At 38.1% G+C, this 21,545-nt stretch overlaps 1 protein-coding gene across 4 annotated transcripts in view; it reads left to right on the top strand.

Annotated features, from left to right (window-relative positions):
- The window catches only part of taok3a (TAO kinase 3a), a 108,708-nt gene that overhangs the window by 22,540 nt on the left and 64,623 nt on the right, over positions 1 to 21,545 (top strand). For 3 of the 4 annotated variants that reach the window (XM_072587296.1, XM_072587300.1, XM_072587297.1), the window contains exons 3-6: positions 4,988 to 5,204; positions 11,519 to 11,590; positions 11,789 to 11,890; positions 18,241 to 18,286. In XM_072587296.1, coding sequence (XP_072443397.1) covers positions 5,073 to 5,204; positions 11,519 to 11,590; positions 11,789 to 11,890; positions 18,241 to 18,286 — 352 coding nt within the window. In that variant the 5' untranslated portion in view covers positions 4,988 to 5,072. Of the gene's footprint in view, positions 1 to 4,318; positions 4,473 to 4,987; positions 5,205 to 11,518; positions 11,591 to 11,788; positions 11,891 to 18,240; positions 18,287 to 21,545 lie in introns of all 4 variants that reach the window. The other variant, XM_072587298.1, reaches the window with a different exon arrangement.

The raw sequence follows: 21,545 nt of genomic DNA on the forward strand, positions 1-21,545 counted from the left end.
GCTGCAAAGATGGCAGATCATTGTTTTTTTTTTGATCTTGTAGAATCTAAATTTTATAACAGTCCCAGGATGACAATGTGGACATGAAACCACCGTTAAGAAAAGAGAGGTGAAAAAACAATTGATAAATGCTAGAGTCGAATGTTAAAACCTGTTAGCAGGGCACTTGGAAATTACCATGATTAATTGGAGTCATCTTGAGGATGCAGCAAGCAGACAGGTTGGGAGAATGGGTTGACTGAAGGATATCTAAATTTTCAGTTAGCGATCACCTGAGAGGTTAACAGAAAATTGAGGTGGATTGAAAATAATGACATAAGAATGAGAAACAGTTGTAGGTAATTCAGCCCCTCAATTCTGCTCCTTTACTCAAAGATGGTGACTGATCTCTTCTTGGCCCAACTCCCATTTGCTGCCTGCTCTCCTAACCCTTGAACCCGTCACTTTTAAAAATCTGTTGTCTCAAATCTATTCAGTGCCCCAGTGGGTCCTCCGCACCATGGTGTTAAATTAGGTGCAAAATACACTGCAAGAAGGGCAAAAATGCCTACAAAGGGATTATAAACAAATCCAAGTCAGGGTCAAGAACATGTAAGTTAAATATACATTGGAACATTGTGAAGTTGGCCACTTCAGAATGAACATCAGCAAAGTAGAATCACTTAAGTATCAACTGTCTGGGAAAAGCTGCTATGTGAGGGACCTGTATACAAGAACCACTATTAATATGCAGCTGTAGAAAGTAAATGGAATGTAAGATTTTATTACAAACTAAAATCTCTCCATCTTAACATGCTAAAATTTCACGGTTCATCTATACGTTACACTATTGAATGAAAGGCTAGGGTTATAAGAGACAGTTTAACAATATTAATTCTCATTGGTATTGGATGTTAACATAGAGGAATGATTTGTAAGTTTACAGATGACATCAAAATAGGTGGTGTAGTGGATAATGAAGAGTACAATGGGACCTTGATCAGATGGGTTGAGGTGTAGCAGATGGAGTTTACTTTAGATAAAAGTGAGGTGTTGCATTTTGGTAAGGCAATCCTGGGCAGGACATATATTCCTTAATAGTAAGGTCCTGGGCAGTGTTGCTGAACAAAGATTTTGGAATGCAGGTTCATAGTTCCTTGAAAGTGGAGTCGCATTTGGTATGTTTGCCTTTATTAGTCATTGCACGGAGGATCTGAGTTGGGATGTCATGGGCTGTACAAGCCACTTTCGGAATGCTGTGTTGAATTCTGGTTTCCCTGCTATAGGAAGGATGTGAAACCTGAAAGGATGCAGAAAAGCTTTACAAGGATATTGCCAGGCTTGAGCGTTAGAACTGTTGGGAGAGGCTGAATAGGCTGGGGCTATTTTCCATGGAGTGTTGGAGGCTGGGGATGACCTTTTTATAGAGGTTTATAAAATCGTGAGGGGTAACACTAGGGTGAATAGCCAAGGTCTCTTCCCTAGGGAAGGGGAGTCCAAAGCTAGATGGCATAGGTTTAAGATGAGAGGTGAAAGATTTAAAGGGGCCCCAAGAGGCAACATTTTCCCACAGAGTTATGTATGTATGGAATGAACTGCAAGAGGGAATTTTGCTGTCTGGTGCAATTTGGAAGAACATTGGCCAAATGCTGGCAAATGGGACTAGATTAATTGAGGATATCTGGTCGGCTTGGACGAGTTAGATCAAAGGGTCTGAAGGAGACCAGAATTGCTGGATAACAGTGACTCTTTTATATCATGCTAAAACTAAGAATGTGTGCTACTGCCTTCTGAAACCTGCAAATTGACAGCAGTTGGTGGCTTTACTTCATAGTCTAGAGATGTACAGCATGGAAACAGACCCTTCAGTCCAACCCAACCATGCTGACCAGATGTCCCAACCTAATCTAGTCCCACCTGCCAGCACCCAGCCCATATCACTCCAAATCCTTCCTGTTCATATATCCATCCAAATGGCTTTTAAATGTTGCAGTTGTACCAGCTCCACTACTTCTAACAGCTCATTCCATACATGTACCACACTCCTGTGAAAAGGTTGCCCCTTAAGTCTCATCTATCTCTGTCCCTGCTCCCCCCCACTCCCCCAAACCTCTGCCCTCTAGTTCTGGACTCCCCTTCCCCAGGGAAAAGACTTTGTCTATTTATCCTATCCATGCCCCTCATAATTTTGTAAACCTCTATAAGGTCACCCCTCGGCCTCCGCTCCAGGGAAAACAGCCCCAGCCTGTTCAGCCTCTCCCTAGAGCTCAAATCCTCCAATCCTGGCAACATCCTTGTAAATCTTTTCTGAACCCATTCAAGTTTCACAACATCTTTCTGATAGGAAGGAGACCAGAATTGCATGCAATATCCCAACAGTGGCCTAACCAATGTCCTATTCCTGGGGAAAGAAACAAAGTGTACTGAAACTTCCATGTCTGCTCAATAGCATTAGTGAAAACCTTAGTCACAAGTTGATTGCTAGTTTTCTGGCATGACCCTGCATGGTAGTTAAGTTCTGTGGAGTAGTTATTCTCCTGATTTGTTTAAAATGAGCAATGTCAAGACATTTTGCTGAATAGGTTTTAAAAAAAATATAATTTTTAAAAAAAATCCTAGAATCCAATTGGAGATTTTCTGCAGATGATAGGAAGATTAAAAGATCTAAACTGAGATTTTTGCAAATGGTCTTAATCCACTGAACAAGAATTTCCCTTGTACCAGCACTCTTGCCCTAGATGAATTTGTACTGTTTGAAGTGGCCTCCTTGGGTCAATAATAGAACACTTGATAGATCAAAAAGTTAAGATCAAATAAGAGTAAGCAAAAACATGTGATGGCCAACTTTAGTGGTCAAAAATAGTGGTAAACATTAGGATTGTGAAGTTTAAGAATTTTTTCGAAGGACCTAGAATCTAATGAGGAAATGAACAGAGTAGAAATACAATCTAGCAAAGAACATAAGTAGATTGTAAAAGTGTCTACAGGTACATTAAAAGAAATGTTTAGCTAAAATGAATGTCAGGACATGGAAAGCAGTCAGGAGAATTTAGAATGGTGAGCAGCAAAATAGCAGAAAAGCGGAGTGTTTATTCTGAGCAAGCTATCAAAGACTTGATGGAATAAGAAGACCAAGTGGCTAGGAAGAATAAGTGATTGAAGGAAATTAATTGTACCAGAAAGATTAATGGGGCTGAAAGTTGATGAACCAGGACATGAACTTTGTTTGTAACTTATCTTCTGCATGGACCTCCGGTCTTTGTGGCAGTATTTTCTGAAACTGGTAGTCAACGCTGTGATCCACATTGGCATCCTGATCACAATGAGCAGAAGATCAGAGTGGTTGCACAGGTTTAGCTGCAGAGTATGGAGAGAATGCTGGACCTGATAGTCTACAACCAAGAGTTTTGAAGGAAGTAGTTTCAGATCTATGCGTTGATGATCAACTTCCACCATTTCATAGATTCTGTAATGTGTCCCACAATTTGTCAACCTGAAAATGTTACCTGACTATTTAAGAAAAGAGAAAAGGAATGAAAATGGGGAACCACTGATTGGTCAGCCTTGCAACGCTGGAATGCAAAATTCTAGCATCCTTCATAAAGAATGCGTTAAATGGAAACTTGGATAAAAATGATCTGATTGGGCACATTCACTGATTTGCAAATGGCCAAGCTTGTTGAGCTCTCTTGATGGTAACAAAATTGACCAAGGGGTATTAGTATATGTGGCATATTTGTACTTTCAGAAGGCTTTTGATCCTCTCTCAAGGAGGTTGGTTAGCAGAATTAAGGCACATTTAACAGTCGGTAATGTACTGGCTTAGGTTAAGGATTAGCTAAAAAAGAAAACAGTAAGAATTAATGGGTTGCATTCACAGTAGCAAACTGATTAATGGGGTACCATAAAAATAAGTATTTGGGGGCCTCAGCCATTTAGAAATGGGGACTAAATATTATAACTTCAAATTTGCAGATAAAACACAGACAAACAAATGTTGGATAAAGGTGTAAAATATTTTCAGGAGAATTTGGGCATGCTTAAGGATTTGGTAATCACATGGCATTTGAATATAATGTTCAAAAATGAAAAATTATTCACGTTGGGTGGAGAGTACTTTTTAAATCGTGAGGTTCAAAAGTGGAGATGTGCAAATGGATTTGGGTGTCCTTTATAAGTCAGTGAAGATGAACATACAGATGCAGTAAGCTATTTGGGAAATATCATGAAGTGTTAGCATATATTGCAAGATTTGAGTAGTGACACTTTACTGTAGTTTTATTGGAACTTGTTTATACTGTACCTGGAGTAGTTGTGTACCTCTGGTCTCCTCTTAAAGAAATTGCTGTAGAGGGAGCAGAACAAACATTTGCCAGACTTGTTTGAAGACGGTGGATTTGGCCTGTGAAGAGAAGTTGGGCAAACCAAGCCTCGAGCTCTGAAGAGAGAGGTGATCTTGTTGAAATCCACAAGATCCTTAAAGGGATAGACAGGTAAGATGTTTCCCCTGCTTGGGGAGACAATTTAAAAATAGGGGAATGCTGTTTAAGACTGAGATGAGCAATGTTTTAACTCAGGGTGGTGAATCTTTTGGAGTTCTCTACCCCAGAAGAGAAGTTCACTCTTAGTATGTTCAAAGTAGAGATTGATGTATTTTGGAGTATCAATGGTGCAAAAGGTTGTGGGAATACTGTGGGTCAAAAGGCCTATTGTTTGATTAGTTATGATTGTATTAAATGACAGATCTGAGGCTGAATGGCCTACTACTCTTCTGTTCTTGAATGGAAACTGCTAGTGTTACTGCTAGAAGCAGGTGACTGACAACATAACTGTTTAAAACACATGGCAAGATGTTTATTTTTATTAGACTTTCTGAAATGTGTGTTCTCATAGTCTCTAAATCAAACGTGATGCATTTTTTACAAAAAGCAATGAAGTAAACCCAAATGTGGTATTGTCTATTTTATTTCTCCTTTATTGTTCAGGACATTTTTGTTTTCCCCCACAGTTGCTGCTTATAAAGGGCCATTTGTCGATGAAGGGTGAAATTTGTGATCTCAGTACCGATCATTCCAAGGCTTTGAGTGGCAAGAATGCCATCTTCAACACGTAAAGGGGCAGCAAGAGATCCAGAGATTTCAGAACTCTTCTTTAAAGAGGACCCAGAGGAGCTGTTTGTTGACCTGCATGAAATTGGGCATGGAAGCTTTGGAGCTGTTTATTTTGTAAGTGAGAACCTTTTTTAAACTCATTTATGGACTAGTATCTTTTGAATTGCCAAACACAATTAGTTTACACCACTTTCTAAAACTGTAATATTGGTGAACAGTACCGATATGACACTATCAACTAATTGGCGGTTTCTGCGTGAGTTTGAGGAACACTAATAATTCAGAATTCTGGGCACTTAATTACTATATATGAATTATCTTTTTCATAGTCCTAGAAGAAGGAGGATGTACTGATGTTGAGAATAATCTCAACACTCTACAGAAATGATTAGAAAGTGTGGAAAAGAATAATTAAAAGGGCCTCCTGTTGTTGATAGGAATGACAAATGTTTTTGAGAGGCAGATTAAGAGTTAAAACATTATGAATGAAATAACAAATGGCTTGTATTCCCAAGGGAGGGTTAGAAAAAAATTGACCAGAATGCGAACCTGGATGATGGACTTGGGTCATGCGGAGAGACTTTGGACCAGCAAAGGCAAGAGGGAGGGAGGCTGGTGGAATTCAAACCTTGGTAACAGAAGCAGTTTCTTGTTTTCTCTAACAAGTGAATCAGTGAATACAGGGCATGACTTTTATTGATGTGGAGGTGCTGCTGCTGGACTAGGGTGGACAAAGTCAGAAATCCGATTATAGTTCAACAGGCTTCTTTGAAATCTCAAGCTTTCAGCACATAGCCCCTTCACCAAGACTGAGAGTTTGTGATTTCAAGTAAATCTGTTGGACTTATAAACTGGTGTTGAGTATTTTATGATTTTTAAAGTAATCTGTAAAATAACTAGAGAAATGAGAATTGTTTTTATACAAGGAGTTATGATCGGGAATGCACTGTCTGAGAAGATACTAGCAACTGGTTCAATAGTAATTTTTGCAAGGTCTTAAGATGTGAACACTAAGATGTTAAACTGTGAAGTTGCTATGATTGTAGGAAAAAAGATGAAAGTTGGGCTAAAAGGACTGCTGTTTTATAGACCCTATTATAGAGTAAGTTTGTCGAAATCAGGATTGTCCCGAATGTTGGACTTTAATTCAACCATGTTAGTTGGTATCCAATCTTGCATTTGCCCTATTTAGAACCCCTGCTCCCCTTTAACTGAATCCTTATCTTCTTGCATGTCCCATGACCAGTCTTTGATCGCCAGGAGTTATGTTCTGTGATTGTGGTCCACTTGCAAAGGAACATAATGGGCAGATAAGTAACGAACATTTTCAGTGGAATGAAAGGGGAGGACAGCTGCTGATAAGCTTCTGACAATCTTCTGGTCTTGCAGTGATTGAGTTTCTTGACACTCTATGCAATTGCCATTCTTGTATGCCATCCTGTTATTGATGGGGGCAAACTTGATTTTATGCAATATCCCAGTCAAAATGAGAGGTCTTAACAATGATGAAACAAAGATTAAATGAACAGCAGATAAGTAAGTGGAAGGAAAACCATCGATGTAGCATCATGAATGCAAATTGAATTAGCTAAGGAACAATTGAAGATGCACAGTAGCAGTCAACAGACCAATTGAATGTTGCATTATGATGCCAAAATATCTGAATGCAAGTTAGAGGAAATATTTGATCCAACTTTCTTTTGGTGGTATTCAGTTCTTCTTTCCTGAAGGCTTCAACTGCTGGAGGTACTGATGAGCAAGTTTTGGTAAATAAGCACTACTATTGAATGAAGGTTCCTTTCCAATTCGTGTTCAAAAAATTTAGTATGACTTTTTTTGTTGTTGGATTTGTATTCAATGCAGTAATTGAGTTATTTTAGGCTGTATGTTTGGAAAATAGTGCTGGGGATGCCATAGATATGAATGTTGAAAGGGAAGTGCCAAAAACATTGCATAAAAGCATTGCTTTCATTAAAATACTTTGCAGAATATACAGTTGACAATACCAACTTAAATGACAAATTGAATAGAGTTGTATCAAATTTGAGGTGGTCATAGACAGGTAAAATAAGCAGGCAACTGCCAGAACAATTTACTGTAATGCCGAGAAATGTGAAGTGATGCTTTTCGGGAGAAACAACATGGACAGGCATTGTAATCTAGAAGTGTAGGATTTGGGAGAGTGCAGGACAGTGTGGTGCGAGGATCACTGAAACTGCAAGTATGTTAAAAACCAGTAGGACAAATTGATAAGGCAATTAAAAGAAGCTTATAGCTGTTTGGCTTTAAGCCAGGCATTTTTAATACACAAATGATCATGCTAAATCTTTTGTCCTTTTTGACCATCACACCTTTTAAGTATGTTAAGGTCTTGAAAAGGGTTCAAAAAATGATTTCCATGGCTGGTGCTAAGCATGAGCTATTGGAGAGGTTTGAGATCGGTGTCCTTGGAGCAGCGATAGAGGTTTGTAAACCAGGGGAGGGTTTAATAGAGCAAAGCAGGTGACCAGGGTTTTTTCTGGCAAATAAGATGTTAATTAGAATTCATCAATATAAAACATTTGGTAAACCAACACATTTTGAAATAAAAAATCCCTCAATGTGAAGGGTTAAGGTTTGAAACCTGTTACCTGAAAGGATAATGGTATCAGATCCCATAGGATCTTTGAGAAAGCAATTGGATGCATTCTTGAAGATGAAATTTATAGAACTGTGAATGGGGAAAAACCTGGGGTGTGAAATAAACTGGGTAGCTTTTTAAACAAACTAATGTTACTCTCTATGTGGTCTTTTATACTGTAGGATTATGTAATTTGGATTTGGTTTTAGTTTCACTGTGTGGCATCTCATTTTTCAGGTAGCTTGTTAACACTTGTGATTTCCTTTTCCTGTACTGACCAAACCAGGGTTGATCAGCTGGCTTAAAGATCAATGGTAGCGAGCCATTTACTGGGCAATAAAGTGGTGTATTGTGTAGTATTAAAATACAATTCTGCAGATTGCCCACAAGCTGCAAGATCTGTTCTGAATTAATCTAGTTTTTTATGTTTTATTACTACGTAATGTAGTTCATGAGATTATGCTGGTGACCAATTAACCAGCATGGAATTGAAGAATGTGACACAGCAAGAGGCTCCTCAACCCACTCTGTTCCTGCCCTATGCAAGACTTGTACAGTTACACCCACTCTGTTCTTTCCCCACTGTCCAGCATATGTTCCTCTCGCAAATATTTCACCCAATTTAAATTTGATGGATTGCTTTCACTATCCTAGCAATCGATTCCGAATTATCGAAATTACTACTTTTTGTTTTTCTTCCCCTCATGTTGCATTTCAACTCTTTGCTTTTTGGTGTTGGTTATCAAGAGTCCCTCTGTTGTTAAGTCTCTTAGCCATTCTAGCTCATTCATTAGTAGTGGTCATTTTGAGGAACCAAAAGGCCACTGCTATTCATAGAAGCAAACCCAGGGCAGGTGAAAACTGCTAGCATTACTGAAAAGTTGTTTTTTTTTCTCCCTAGTTACTGTAGCGTATAACTTCCCTTTTCTCTAAGCTAGTGAAACATATCGTCTCTATCCCACTCTGCTAATCTTTTAAAGAACATTCATTCTGAGTCTCTGGAATTTAATTTTTATCCTATTTTAGTGCTGAGATCATCTTGAATATTGTTGACTTTTCCCTTCAAGCTGTGGTTGACCCCTCCATTGTAGTTGGCAAGGTTAACACGCTTATTCTTTACTGCCATTTCTTCTTATGGCTGATGTGCAGGAAGCCATAGAAAAGTTACAGCAGAAAGTGGCCTTTAAACTAAACCATCTAAGTGTTGTGACTGGGGCCACAAACGCCCATCTGTTTTCTGAACTCAGGAATCCCCTGTCAAAATTGCTCATTTCCTTCACTCCTGCACAGCAGAAGTGCTTGTAGTATATGAACTCTTGGCTCAGTTACTTTTGAGGAACCAACATCACCAGTACCCAAAATGGTTTTCCAAAATAATTCAAAAGCGATTCATGAGCCGGAACTCGGTATGATTCGGATGGACTGCCTGGCATTTACCGATGCCTTTTCTGGTTCTAGTCTGTGGTGTATGCACCTCTCTGCTATTTAAGTTTTTTTCTTAGCCTTGGCCTTGTGCCGCATTGACTCCAACTGAAACCAAAAGTTATTTCTGCAGCTGGTAACACTTCCTGTACATGCAAGGTTGTCTAGGTCACCATTAGAACCAATGACTTGCTGCATGCTATCCTCATGACTGAACAGCCCAATTACTTCACTTGAGTTAAATTTATTTTACTTTGGTGTATTATATTGTATTTGGCCTTTGCTTCATAAAGCTTAAAATAATTGATAAACTTATTAGTCAGATTATCAGAACATGTTTTGTCGCACTATTAATTGCAATCCTCTTTCATCAAAGTACCTTCTTTTCCCCATGCAACAAATTTCCACATGAGACTAATTTGTTCCTCGCTCTGTCTCCATTGAGTGTAATCTCCTGATTGTGTACCTTTTACAGACTTCTATTTGTTCCACTCACAGAAGTTATGAGCAGTGATTTTTTTTTTCTCTCTCCCCTGCATGGTTCCCACATTTTTTTAGTTTTCATGTGCTTTTCCCCGCAGGTTTCGGATAGTAACTGTTTCTCTGCACATGCTGCCTAACCTGCTCAGTACAGTGTATTTCCAACATTTTGTTCGTGTCCAATTTTTGTGATTTACCATCTAGGTCAACCCCCCCCTCAAACTCTAAATTTTTCCAAACAAATATGTTGCTTAAATTGTATTAATTATTGCTTTTTTTGTTGCACTCTAATCTGAGTTAGAATGTTCATTCAAATGCAAATTCAGAGATTACACAATTTGGCCTGAAACTTCAGTTATTATACTTGGAGTATTGATTTAGCAAAGCTGTCATTTTCGACAGGTTATTATGCTCAGGCTGTTTGACCTCAGTTTTTTTTTATTTAAAAAATTGTACAGTGCAAATCATTGAAGTGATTAGGAGCTCTGAGTCTCTGTCTACAATTTTCCTTCAAAATTATTACTAAAAACAGATTCAGTATCACTTCTCATTGCAGTTACGGCCATTTTTTGTGCAGATTGGCTGCAATGTTTTCCTATATCAATGTGTTTTAAATATGTCCTTTGTAAAGTGATGCAAAAAACTTTGAGGATTTGGCAGGTGTTATTGTAATTATTTTATGTTCTGTGCTATCTTACTAGCACTCCTCATTTAGTGGCAGAGCATTTATCCAGCAATTTGTCTGCAACATGCCTGTCTTAACTCCTCAAAAGCTTTCTTTTGGGTTCATTGACTTCCTCTCCTGTGAGAAACACTGATTACCACTTAAAAATAGAAATTGAGACTTTATTGAAGGACTGGAGGGTTTGAGCTATAGGGAGATGCTGAATAGGCTGGGGCTGTTTTCCCTGGACCATTGGAGGCTGAAGGGTGACCTTATAGAGGCTTATACAATCATGAGGGAAATGGATAGGGTAATTACACAGGTCATTTCCCTGGGATGGAGGAGTCTAGAACTAGAGGACATAGTTTTAGGGTGAGTGGAAAAATTTAAAACTGACCTAAGGGGCAACTTTTTCTCAATTTGGTACATGGATTGAATGAGCTTCCAGAGGAAGTGATGGAGACTGATACAATTGGAGCATTTAAGATGGGTATATGAATTGGAAAGGTTTAGGGGGATATGGGCCAAGTGCTGGTAAATGGGGTTACATTAATTTAGGATATCTGGTTGGCCTGGGTGAGTTGGACTGAAGGGCCTGTTTCTGAGCTGTACAGCTTTGACTTTTTTAATGTATTCTGATTGGAGTTCCTACAGTCCATTAATTTATAGTTCTGCTTGGGTTAAATCACTTTTCTAATATTGAGATGACAATCTAATGTCATTTGAAAGCAAGTAGAGTCAAATTCAATTTTGGTTGCATTAGGAAACCAGAAAATGTCTTTGCCTGTGTCATTTGGAATGAGGATGCCCAACTTCAATCTCACTCTTTCATTTCATCAGCAATAGCTTGTAGTTAGATCACGTACTTAATAAAACATTTCACAGCATTATCAATGTTGTCAAACAAAAGTTGACACTGTGTTGCATTGAGAAAATTGATCCCATTGTCTGAAAGGCAAGCAAGCCTTCCATTCATATCATGCTATGCAATACTCAAATACCATGAAGTCCTTTTACAGACAAGTATTTTGAAGTGAGTAAAAGTTTTAATTAAATTTTGAAGAGCATTTAGAGCTGGATTTGTCTAATGCTGGATCTATTGGAAATGTTCTAACTCTAACCAGAATGTGAATCTTCTCACTGCCTGCATTTTAACTGAAGAAATAATTTTCTCTGCACAGAAGTGTTTTTTGGGGAAAACAAAGCGCGCCTGTTGAAAAAATTGTGTTTTTAAACCTTCAGGCCAGAAATGCTCGCACGTCAGAGGTGGTGGCAGTCAAGAAAATGTCCTATAGTGGTAAACAAATAACAGAGGTAAGGTAATTTTAGCTTCCATTATTTTAAAGATTTTAATCCAGGAGTTCTTAAAAAGAACATCGTTGTCTTGAACTATCATTTGGAGGAATTAGTATATTATGTAGTAAATAGCTTTAAATAGCTCAATATTTCTGATGTCTTCTAAAATGTGGAACTCATCACTTTTTAAAAATTATCAAACATTATTATTCACAGAAATGGCAGGACATTATCAAAGAAGTCAAATTTCTCCGCCAACTCAAGCATCCAAATACTATAGAATACAAAGGTTGCTATCTAAAGGAGCACACTGCCTGGGTAAGTTTTCATTGTTTCCAAACTTTATACAATCAAGATCATTATTTTACTATGAATTTTTAAAATAAATAGATATTAAAAGCTATCTAAAAGTTTAAACAATTTATCAGCAACTGATCATGTCATTTGGTTGCAAATTACCAGTGTCAGAAGTGCTTTATTGTAACCAGCTGAAAGTAATTTTTTGTAACTTAAGGTTGCATGTGCCTGTAGTCATTCAAAGGTGTCATGTGAATCATATTAAATGTCGAGTATGTACCATTGTTTGTTGCAGCAAACTTTAGGTAAACTTTACAAGTTGAAACATGTTTTCACTGTTTTCTTTTAAAAAGCAAAAAAAAACTTTTAAAAATACTGGAAATCTGAAATTAAATATTCCATCCAGGCAGGATTTGAAAAGAAAGAAAGAAAGCTAAGTTATTATCAGACCTGGAAGAACTTGGAGATGTGATTGCTTTTAAGTGCAGAAGCAATAGACATGGGTGGTACAGTGGTTAGCACTGCTGCCTCAGGCACCAGGGACCCAGGTTCGATTCCAGCCTCTGGCAACTGTCTGTGGGGTTTACATGTTCTCCCTGTGTCTGCATGGATTTCTGCCAGGTGCTCAGGTTTCTCCACACAGTCCAAAGATGTGTGCAGATTAGATGGTTTGGCCATGCTAAATTGTCCATCGTGTTCAGGGATGTATAAGTTAGGCGGGTTAGGCTAAGGGAAGTGTCGAGGTGTGATGTCCTTTAGAGACTGGACTTTTTGGGCTGAATGCCCTGTTTCCACACTGTAGGCATTTTATGAAGAAAAAATTGAAGGGAATGTGTTTGTGATTTAGATGACTAAAGCAATTGTGGTGTGGAGCAACTAGGTGCAATAACTGGGACTAACTAATCTAATAATTTTGGTCTCGGAAGTATAAGTCTGAAAAGCAAAATGACAAATATTTGTGGACAAAAAGTAGTGGTTATGATATGAAGTTGCTTACATCAACGTTGTGTTGTCCAAAAGAAGAACTCCAACCTTTTTACCCAGGTGTTCTTGCCTTTTGTGACAGTCGATTTCCTGTCTTTTGTCTCAAATTTTAATTTAACTATTTACATACCAATACTCAATATAAAGTGTATATTTATGATAACCCTTAATTTTTTCTTCATCCAATTCAATTTCAGCATTAACACTCTCTCTCCACTTAACTTCACTTTACTTAAGTTTGACTTAATTCACATTTAACCCTAATTCTAACTTTATAAACTTGGGTTGAAGCAAATCTACCCAATTGAAGTGTAGTGACCAACTTTGCTCGACGTAGCTCTTGCCCTATGGTTCTTTGAAGATGACATCAGGGCATATGTTTCTTAAATGTTGGCCTCAAAAGCTCACTCCTGAAAAATTTTGTTCTGCAAACCTTTATCAGAATGTGCTCATTCCCCCAGAAACTTTTTTCTGGTACTTCACGGCGAATTGAACAAATATATATATTTGATATATTTGTTCAATCCCAGGCAATAGAGTTTTCTCAAACAACTCCCAAGTGTTTACTCTAAGTCGTAAACAGCCATATTCCTTCCTTGATTATAAGGTGATATGCCAGCTTTATTTGGTCAACACTGTATATTGCAGTTTACAGGACAGGCCACATTTCCTAGCAGCAGTTTGAACTAAGATTGGGATTTAAACTAGCTTGACCAAAATTCACAGCATGCTTGATTGTAGCTCTTAATCAGTCTTGTCACCATTTCTGCTACTGGCCACTTGACCACAGTTGTATTCCAAAGTTTGTAAAATGGCTGATGGAAAGATAAGGTGCTGACTCTTATTCTTGTGGTGAATTTCACTGGACCAATGTAGAAGGCTGAAGATTGTGGAATTAAAAATGCTGTGTGACCAGTATCCCAGCATATCATTGACTGAACACATTGTGTTCACCCAATCTGCATACAGACTCAACCATTGTAGATGAGATTGCATTGTAATAATGCTAAAATAAAGTAATTTGAAACAAGTTGGGGGTAAATTTGGTGTTCGACCTGGAAAATGTCTGTGATTCTGAAGGAGACTGAATGACCTGTATCTCTGCACTTGAAATAGATACGTAACGGGGAAACGAGAGATGGGTTTTGGAATAAGAATGGAGCAAGATGGTGTTGAGGGATCAATTTGTTGGGAATACTGAAAGTATTGGGGGACATGTGTTTAAAAGTAATGCCTTGGTGATGGCAGAAATGGAGAATGATCCATTTTATATGGAAGCTGCCATGGTGGAAAATGTGTGTACAGGCATGGCGAATGGAATGGATGCAGTCAGAAGTCTTGACATCTGCAATACATGAGAATTCTTAGGAGTAAGATAAATATTGGAAGCACTGGCGTGGAAGGTGGGACTGTTTCCCTAGTTATGACAGATGAAGAAATGTTATGAATGGAACAAACTGCAGGAAATGAGATGGAAGAAAGTTATCCAGATAGCCGTGGGACTTGGTACACTTATACCAGAAATTGGTCCACTATAAACTAGGTTGTATGAGGATGTTGTGATATGTCTTGAGCTGATTTGTATGTTGATAATACACTATCCAGTCTTCAGAGTGATAGAGAACGTTGGGAGGATGAAACCTTGTAGACTGCAACCTTTCTGTCCATTCGTTTGATCAGTTTCAAAAGGGAACAATGTAGCCACTGGATCCTGTGTTGAATTTGAGTCTCTGGCTGGTGACTGGGGCAGGTGCTTATCGTGGTAACAGAAGGTGACAACTCTCAGCTGTGATAATGGCAGGTGTGGGAGAAGGATTTGATCCAAATCCTACTTCTGGCTTGAGAAGGACGATAGATATTTTCTGCCTTAGTCACAATACGTTTCTTCAAGCAGATCAATGTGGCCTATAACTTGTCTGTTTGCCAGGGTAATAGTCATCCATGTACAGAGAGCCTGTTTTTTAATTTTTTTTGTTTGGCCAAGTATGCTTTGTTCTCCCCAGCTTGCACCAGTCAAACATCACTGGGTGACCAACAGTACCACATCAAAGATTCCCTGAAAGTCTAAAAGATGATGATCAGCTTTGGCCTTAACAGCTGCAAACAAGTGTACGACAATGACCGTGGCAAACCCTGCTTCACCAAGGCATAGCTAATTTTGAAGTATTGTGACTGAAGAAAGTGGAAGATGTGAGAGCATGAGGAATTCTGTTCTGTGATTGTCACGTTTTGGAGTTGGTTGAGAAATATACATGCTTTAATCATGCACATGCAGCAGTGGTAAAGACTTTGAAATGAAACTATTATCCATATGCAAGAGATTCTGGAGGGCTTTAGATTGTGCCTTAGCTGTGATTTGTGCCTTGCTATAGGCAGCAAGCACCATGTGTCAGTAAGATTGTTGGAATGTGGGAGACCATAATTCATATAACTTTACTGTTCCTGACATTGAGCAGGAGCAGCCGTTTAACATGCCAGGAATATCTTCTGATGATCTTAATATGGGAAAAAATATAGTCCAACGGATGAAGGGCTTATGCCCAGAACATTGACTCTCCTGCTCCTGAGATGCTGCCTGACCACCTGTGCTTTTCCAGCACCACACTCTCAACTCTGATCTCCCGCATCTGCAGTCCTCACTTTCTCCAACATGTATGAAGCTCAACTTGAAATTACATATCCAGAATTTGTCTTTCAGATGACAACTGAGAGCTCATGGATCAATTCATTAGATGCAGAGTTAGCAGGTGCGGTTGTGACTTTTCTGTCAGCTAACTGTGGTATCGATCAAGATCATGACAGCATCAACCCCAAGAGAAGCATTCCAAACATGCATATTGTACTAACTGTAAGGTTGCATCTTGAAAGCATGACTGCAAAGTGGATGTGAGCATGAAGCCATGCCACTGCGTAGAAAGTCCATAAGCTGTAAGTAATTTAATCAGCGTTTGTATGAAGAAGAATTGGCCAATGTAGTCAGCACTTCAGGTAGTGTGTATATTTACATGTACTTGGAAAAGGCACAGCTTTCAATATGGTATGCAAGGCATGTGGAATCAGGACATTGGAATGTACTAATGTAGAAAGTGAAGGCAGGAATAAGTGATTCACTATCTTGAATGATGACCAGAGATCAGGTGGGAATAGCATTCCAAACAAGCCAGGAAAGGTAAAATATCAAATGAGTTTCATGCAAAGTCAGACCAAGTTACTGTTGCGATTCACTTGGATGGAATTCACTGATGATCCAACCCCCAATTCCACAAGCCATTACAAATATGTGAATATCCAAGAAAACCACCAAGCTGTTTGCCTGAATGCTGTTCAAGAATTAAATAAAGCATCCTAACCAGCATTTTGAAAATGTGCAGCAGTGACCAGCAAAGATCAAGGATATGAATAATCCTCCTCCAATATGTTTGAGACTTGTACGTTTTATTGCTTATGTATTGAGACAGCCTTTTGGCTATTGTGTAAATGGTTTGATTCTTTCAAAATAAACCTTTTGATTTAGAAAAAAAATGTTGTAAAATTATGTATTTGTATGTTTAATGGAGCATTTGTTAAATTCCTGTGAACACTGCTTGATAGGATGTGTTGTATTCTTCCTCTGACTTTTCAGTCTAACAGAACAGATCTGTGTGCTTACCTGGTAGTTAATTTTGATTGTAAATACTTGTTCCTTCAAATAAAACTCCACAGCATTGTTTTATCTATCCTTGTTTTTTATTTTCATTTTCTTGATGAGGCAAGTGCTGGTCTGGGAATGATTCTTTGATATCTGTTGGGATAAATCTTTTCCTGTACTATTTTTCTATTCCAGTGTTTACGCAATTTTTTTTCCTGTAATTAGGTTTGTATATGTGTCCCTTGGGTTTCTATTCTGACGCTCCCTGTAGAATTGTATAATTCAATCCATTTTGATTGTCTTAATTTTCCCTTCATTATCACTACTTCAAGTTTTGGTTAAATTTCATTCAGTTATTATCTGCCCATATTACCGGTGTGACCTGTCCTCTGAAGTTTATTACAATGCTTCATGAATCCGTATTTGAGTTGTATTATCTCAAAGTTCGACGATTGAATCAATGAAGTTGGATTTGTATTCCCCAGGGTTATTTATGAATAGATTACAGGTGTTTGTCTTGATACTCTTATTATTTTCTTCCAGTTTGTGAAGCTACCATTCACCCCAACTTTAGCCGCCTCTGTTCTTTGTTCTTTTTTGTTTGTTTCTCTGTCTGGGCTGTCAAAGTCCACTTAACCTCCCAGACTTTAATTTTCTGAAAGTCTATAATTTTCTACTATCAAATTTTTGTTCCCTTTGACATAAAATCAACCACGTTATCCTCAGCAAAGAACTTGATCAAGTTTGTCAACTTGATTTGCCATTAACAAATTTCTGACATTCGTTTTGTTAGTCCATACTTAATGCCAATTATTTTGACCAAGATTATTGCCGACTTTTCTCACTAGTGCTAGTTTGCTGACTGGTAGATTTAACTACTTGGTCCCTAGCTTGCTTTTTATAAGAGGGGCTGTAGCATTTAACATGTAATATCCTCCAGCCTTCTGGCATTGACTATGTATTCCAGGAGGGATGTTCAGTGTCTGTGCAATTTGCATCCTCTTTTCTCTCAAGAATCTTTTGGGCATGTTAACTGGGCTAGCTAACTGGCTTTCTATTTTGCAGGCTGCCAGTGATTTAGCTACATGTTTCTTATCTATGTTTATAATCCTGATGGTCTTCATTCTGAATAAAATAGTTTATTGAAAATGTGACTGTAAATATAATATTCCTTTTATAAAATCCAAGGAAGTTAGTTGCTGCTTTCACATGTTGCAAAATACTTGGTTAGTTTTAAGTGTATTTTGAGATGTACAGATTGGAACCCCAATGTTAGTCTACCCAGGTCCTATGTTGGAGATTGTCCACTACTGAAGTATAAATTTAGTTCATGTGGCTGCATTTAGGAATGCAAGTTCAAAATTTGCTTCTGAATTTATAATCTAGGAGACCATTTGGACTTCAAGTGGATCCATTTGCTTTAGTGTCCCAGAATTTTTCAATTGTGACAATATAACAACCAGAAATAATTGAGGCAAAAATCATAGGTTCGTTTAATGTCAAATTTTAGCAAGATAAAACTGAAGGAGGCAGAACTAACACAGTACACTGGTAAGATAAATGCATTAAGATGGGATGTGGAGGATAAACACTGACACAGATCAGATGATCCAAATGACAGTCTTCTGCACTGTACATCGTATGCAGTACTGAAAGTTGTTCAATGTTTACATACTTTTTTACATTTAGATTTTGTCTTCATGCATGCAATACTTTACATGCTCAAATATGCTTAATTAAGGTTGTCATGTAATTTCAGATGGTCATGGAATACTGCCTAGGATCAACTTCTGATTTGCTGGAAGGTAAACTGACAGTTTCTTCAACCATCTTTAAACATTGAAAACTTGGATTTCATATTCAAATGAAATCCCAATTATTCAAATTTGTTACGTTTGAGTTTTTGTGCAAAAGAATAAGTTTGTACTTTATGTTCATATGTGCCATCTTGTTTACAACCTGAATTAATTTTCCCAAGAGCTGCACGTGCAAAATAATGCTGATTTAGTAGCTTAGCAGATGTTATTTGTGCAGAAACTGACCCTTCAATCCAACTAGTTCACGACTACCATAATCCCAAACTAAACTTATCCAACCTGGCTGTAGCGGGCCGAAATCCCTCCAAATATTTCTTATTTGTATACTTATTCAAATGTCTTACATGTAACTCGATCCGCATCCATCACTTCTTCCTCTGGAAATTTATTCCACACACTGGAACTAAAAAATAAATTATTTCGCATGTCTCTTTTTAAATGTTTCTCTCTCACCTTAAAAATATGTTGCCTCGTCTTGAAATCCCTCATTTGGGGGGAAAGACACATGCCATTCACCTTATCTATCTTTCATGACTTTAGAAACATCGATAAGGTCACCCCTGAACCTTTTGTGCTCCAGTGGAAAAATGTCCTAGCCTATCCAACTGTCTTTATAACTTAAACCTCCATTCTTGGCAATATGGCAGGACAGGTTTGCATTTTGGCCATGATACATTCAGACTAAGCTCAAAATTTAATCTGAAATGTACTTTGTGAAATGCAGTATTGCTCTCTGGACAAAGAGCAGCCATAAACCTGGCTTTGATGTCTTCCAAAAATATATAGCACATCAAAACTGATACCAGCCCTCAAGTAAACCAACTATTTGAAGAAGCTGAGAAAATCAATGCCTTGTTTAATAAATAGGTGCTCTCAGAAGGAAGGAAATGTATTTCATACGTTTCTTATGCCGTTTCTACAAATGGGTTTTTTTGTGTAGACTTTTTTTTTTGCTTTGAATGTGAATTGTGGCTCAGTGGCAGCACTACTTCTGATTCAGAAGATCAGTTTGAATGTTGAAAACAGATTGGACCTCCATCTGTACGTAAGGGATCTGAGGCATGATTTTTTGAGGAATATCAGGAGAGTTCCCCAGTTCAATTAGTTTTCATAGCACTTGATCTACAGAGAAATAATGGGCAAACATGAGAAACGATATAAATGGCTCTTTCAAATTTATCCTGCGCAAGAGGTTTAGTGGCCCAAATTTTCTAGGCAGCTTTCTGCAAATTTTTTCTCAGTCAGAAACAAGAGTGTGGGGTCCTTTGTAGGATCTCTGGAATCATTATTAATGGGATTAGGAATAATATGTTCCCTTTTTCTGATGAGATTAGAGAACCTGACTGAAAGACATGATAAAAGCAAGTCAGAGCTGACAAGATTTGAATGCAATGTAAGATCATATACAGAAGAGGGTTTGCGAAAGAATCTAATTAAAAAGCTTTTTAAAAATGCTAACTTTTTTTAGCCTTAAATCTCCAACCAAACTTCAAATCACAACTGATAATTTTCTAAGTTGGAAAGTACTTAAGACTCCTGTCACTTAAAAAAAAAATGTTAGCCTTGATATGGAATGTTTCTTGACCCATTTGCTAGTGCACTGTGACCCAACCTTCCTGCTGAAATGAGCCACACTGCGGAAAGAGAAGGTGTGGCAGAATAGAAAAGGAATTTTAGGGATGCAAACAACTTGTGATAAGCTGATAATTAATTTAAATATGTAGGTAAAAAATTACACTTAAAAAGTGTCGATTTATCCAGCTAACTAATAAACCCTTTGCCTTTTTGATTAAGTAAAATAGAGAGAAAACCAAGCCCCACTTCCTGTTTCCACTTGAAAATTGGGACCGATCAAAGGAGTTGAATTTAATGAACACTGACCTTGAATTCAGCTTTGTGTATTCCTGCTGGCCTCAGCTGAATTAAAGGAATTTGGGGATCAGAAGTGGCTTGTCTTCACAGCCATGCTGTTTGCTTAGTAAGCAGGAATTTGGGAGGAAAGAGGATGGTAAACTATGTAACCAGCTCACTACTTCTCCCATTCACGTGGGTGTTCTTCTTTCTCAACTTTTTTTTTTCTCTTCAATGCCCCCACCTCCCAAAATCACCACCTCCACCAATGGGGCATGGTGCAAACTTCACCTGTCTCCCCCACAACTTTGGAGCCCTTCTCTACCATCTCGACTGCTTCCTTCAATGGGATGGTACCTAGTATGGGAAGGAGGCAGCCTGACCTCTGGGGGAAAAAAAAATCTTACACAAGTGGAAAATTATGTATGTCCTGTGTTTGGAACATTGATAGCACAACAGATTGAGGCCAGCGGCTGATTGTTGAGCAAGCCAAATTTATTAAGTCAGTATTGAAACTTTGCCCTGTTCGGTTGAGTGAATGCTAAATTTCTTGGCAGACTACAGTTGTAGTAGACCTTGTAGAGGAGCATAATAAATTGATAATGGCAACTTGGATCTCCACACTTCACTTGCAAGGTGTGGACACTGGAAGCTGTTGTCCATTTTCATCTGAATAAATGAGCATTGCTGTTATCACCATGGTTTTGTGCTTGCAGACTGATGGAAAGTACATTAAGCAAAATGATGAGACTATATAACGTTTTAAAACCCACTTTTTAACTAAGATTTTTTAAAAAAACTATTGTCACCTGGAATGTGAGCTAACCATAATTATAAAATAAATGTTGACTGCCCAACCCATGGGGAGAAATATGCAGGTATTAAAGTCCAGCAATAGACAAAACTAATATTGGAGAATTAGACTAAACCACAATTCTGCTTCTAATTTTATTTCTGGAAAATGAGCAAGCTGATTTTGTTCAAATCTGTAAAGGCATTTGACAGGATACACAATTAGAGGACAACATTAGGACTCCAGATTCGTAATTCAAACTAAATCAGTTGTCAATCCAAACAAAATACCAGTTTATTCCAAAGTAACGCTAGGAGTCTTACAGACAAACTCGATGAGTTAGGGGTTCAAATCAAAATATAAAGATATGATGTTTCACTCAGCAATGGCATGGGAGAAAGGGACAGGATTGGTAGCTCAGTATTCCAAGATTATAGTGTTTTCAGGCAAGACCGGGAAGGAAGTTAGAGGAGGGGGTGTGGCAATTTTGATCAGGGAATCTTAACAGTAAGGAAGATTGACCTCTTAGGCTCCTCCAGTAAAGCCATATGGTAGAACTTAACCAAAAAGGAACAGTCACATTGCTGAAGAATAATATAGAAC

This window comes from Chiloscyllium punctatum, chromosome 17 (genome assembly GCF_047496795.1).
Source record: "Chiloscyllium punctatum isolate Juve2018m chromosome 17, sChiPun1.3, whole genome shotgun sequence".
Lineage (NCBI taxonomy): Eukaryota > Metazoa > Chordata > Chondrichthyes > Orectolobiformes > Hemiscylliidae > Chiloscyllium > Chiloscyllium punctatum.